Source organism: Austrofundulus limnaeus, unplaced genomic scaffold, assembly GCF_001266775.1.
Source record: "Austrofundulus limnaeus strain Quisiro unplaced genomic scaffold, Austrofundulus_limnaeus-1.0 Scaffold339, whole genome shotgun sequence".
Taxonomy (NCBI): domain Eukaryota; kingdom Metazoa; phylum Chordata; class Actinopteri; order Cyprinodontiformes; family Rivulidae; genus Austrofundulus; species Austrofundulus limnaeus.
In genome coordinates, this window is record NW_013952741.1 from 570,640 (window position 1) to 573,785 (window position 3,146).

The 3,146-nt window shown below is 46.5% G+C and overlaps 1 protein-coding gene across 1 annotated transcript in view; it reads right to left on the reverse strand.

Moving 5' to 3' along the window:
* Positions 1 to 201: 201 nt before the first annotated feature.
* xkr7a (XK related 7a) overlaps positions 202 to 3,146 on the reverse strand; it is a 7,855-nt gene continuing 4,910 nt past the window's right edge. Inside the window, exons 2-3 of the mRNA XM_014022716.1 lie at positions 2,598 to 2,797; positions 202 to 1,213 (exon numbers count right to left, since the gene is read on the reverse strand). Of these exons, the coding sequence (XP_013878170.1) occupies positions 249 to 1,213; positions 2,598 to 2,797 (1,165 nt within the window). The 3' untranslated portion in view covers positions 202 to 248. The remainder of the gene's footprint in view (positions 1,214 to 2,597; positions 2,798 to 3,146) is intronic.

Consider the following 3,146-nt stretch of genomic DNA (forward strand, 5'->3'; position numbering starts at 1 on the left):
CAGCTGAAAACAGAGCGCGCCGTGCGAGCCGGCCTCCTGCCGGTTTTAAGGCAGGGTGTGTGTATGTGTGTGTGTGTGTGTGTGTGTGTGTGTGTGTGTGATTGTCTGGCTTCTTTAGAGTTATTGTTTTTGTGTACAGTGCCCTTACATGGCAACCTCTTGGGACATTTACCTGTATAAAGAGCCTCAAAAATNTGTGTGTGTGTGTGTGTGTGTGTGCGCGTGTGTGTGTGCGCACGTTCAGCTCATTACACGGTGGTTTCGTACTCCATCACTTCTTTGGCTGTGCTCAGGCAGCGGTACTGAATCCTGGGTGTAACTGGGGCAGCCCTCTCCAGCACCAGGATGGTTTTACGCAGCCGGCGGTCGATGAAGTGAGCGTCCCACGCCGGGTACCTCTTCCTGGGCAAATCTATCCGGATGACAGGCCCCTCTGTCCTGGGTTTGAGGTCAGGCAAGGGGGGCTTAACCCCCCTAGGAGGCCGCACCTTAAACACGTCTCCGTCGACCCCAGCCTGCTCCCTGTCCAAGCCTTTAGTTCTCTGGAGGGTCCTCGGGGGGCTGCTCACCAGATCAGGAGGGAGGCTGGACGCTGGGGAGGCCAGCAGCTCCACAGGCACCTCCTTCTCCACCGTGTAACCCCACCCTGAGACCGCGCCGTCCGGGTGCAGCAGGCAGTAGTACACGAACATGAAGAAGGTGCCCAGAGCGTAGCTGCTGGCCACCACGCACACCAGGACCACCGCGTAGAAGTCTGAGCTGCCGTGGCGCTCGGCGGCRCCCCGGCACACGTACCAGGCGGCGGTGAGCGCCACGTTCTCCACGAACACCGTCAGGCTGTAGACGAGCAGCCGGTAGCGAGTGCGCCCCTCTCTGACGGAGAACCAGCAGAAGATGTACACGACGCCCACCATCATGTTGTAGATGATCTCCTCCCACTTGGACATGCAGAAGTCCGTCTCGCCCTGGATGATCCAGAAGGTCATGATGCACCAGTGGGCCACGATGAAGATGCCGAAGTAAAGCTGGAACATGGAGGCGAACAGGGCGAAGGCCAGCGTGCGAGCACCGATGGTGAACAAGTGCCACAGGATCTGAACTATGACGGCTTTGTAGGTCATGGGCAGCTTATCGTCCCGAGAGTCTCGCAGGACTTTCTGATAGGAGGAGATCATCCAGGCGAGGGATAGCAGTGAGGCAGAAGCTGAAAGCCCTGAGGACACAGGAAAAGGAAGGAGGACGAGAGGTTAGATGGATTTTAAAAAGCTGAAGTGTAATTCAGGGTTCCTACCGTTTGTCCTCTTTTCACAAATTCAGACTTTTCCAGGCTCACGTTTACAGATTATAAGTATTTTCAGGTCATTTTTGACCATAAAAGTACACTTACTTTATTACACATCACATTTTACACAAAATTACACCGAATAATTCGTCTGGGGAAAAACTATTTCACATCTCCTTCTGAGGTTAAAACAGTTTAAGGTGACAGAAAAATCTGAAAACGCTAAACAAGGCTGAAGGGTGAGACGTTTCCATTAAATCATCTCAGTACAATGCTCCAAATCCTCATACAAAAACAAACAAACAAAATAAAAATAAAAAACATGGATTTTAGTRTTGGTTCTTAAAGAACGTTAAAATTAAGACCTACACCCACTTTTTACCAGATCACAAAAAAGAGACTTGTAATTTTTTTTTTTACTAAAACAGGCTTTAATCTTTCGTCACTACATTTTAAACATTAAAGATCATGTTTATGAACATGGCTGATGAATGATGTGTTGCAAAAAAAGTCTAAATATTGTATTTTTAATCCAAAAACTCACATCTAAATCAAACGTTACACGTGTTAGTTCACAAGAAATCTGTTTATATGCTAAGAGAATATTTGGCAACTGTCTGAGTCCTGATTATTAAAGATGAGGAATAAGAACATCTACTCAAAATCAGTGGTGGGCCTGGTTCCCCTAAAGCACTAATAACAGAACTACTTTTCTGATTAGTGCTTTAGGGCTTTTGCTGTTTAGTGGATTAGTGCCTGCTAAGTTTAAAAGCACTATTGAGGTCTTTAAATATTGATCATTATTGTTATCAGCTGTGGGTGAAAGCTGACACTGTGTGTCACTTATTCACTGGGTGACGTACTGACATTGAACATTGACAACATTCTGCACAAAGTAAATATCGTCTCATGTTGATGTTCCATGGGTCAGCTGGGTTTTATTAGTGCTTTAGAATTAGGGGGCCTAAATATTTGAGTTAGTGCTTTAGGGTTGGTGCAACTAATTTTTAGATTAGTGCTGCTCACCCTTGCTTAAAACAGTATTTATATAAAGATTTAAGCAATTTAGAAAACTATAACCACATGCGTCATGTTGCCACACATGATGTTTGTTAGTCAGACCTGGAAAATCATAAAACAAATTCCCAACTTCTTCAGACTTTTTAAAGCTTCAGAAAAGTTCTGGTAATTGTTCCACCATTTAGCACAGAAAAAAAAACTAATAAATAAACATTTCTTCATCTGAGTGGGTTTTTTGTTTGAGGGCAGTAGATCAGCCTGGTGATGTTTTTGACTGACACTCGGGGTCACTCACCCTGAAGGGGCAGCACCTGGCTGGTGTGGATCATGATGCTGAGCTGCAGCACCAGCTGAGGGGCGCTCTTCAGGAAGGACTCCAGCAGACGAAGCATGCTGATGTCGGCGTTCTCGAACATCATGCGCCAGTAGTAGTGGCGGCGCTCGGGGTCTCCGTGCCAGCGGCTCTGCACCCCCAAATACAAGGCGTGGACGTACCTGAGAGGCAGATTCAGRCAGGGTTATGAGCACAGGTGGGAAGGAAAATAAAATCGTCTTAACATCAAAGACTTTTTTTTCCTCCTCAAACTCTGAGCCGACATTTCCAGGTGGTTATGGGATTTAGATTAGACTGAAAGCGAAGTAAGCAGCTCTGTGGTTATAATTTTATTCCAGACATCAGAGAGGGGAATGTAAAGCTTGTCTGCAGCCTCACTTCTTCAAACACAAGAAGCAGCAAGGCTGCAGGAACATGTCAAAGCCTAAAGAAATCTTTGGTCAACTATCTGTAATGTGTGTGTGTGTGTGTGTGTGTGTGTGTGTGTGTGTGTGTGTGTGTGTGTGTGTG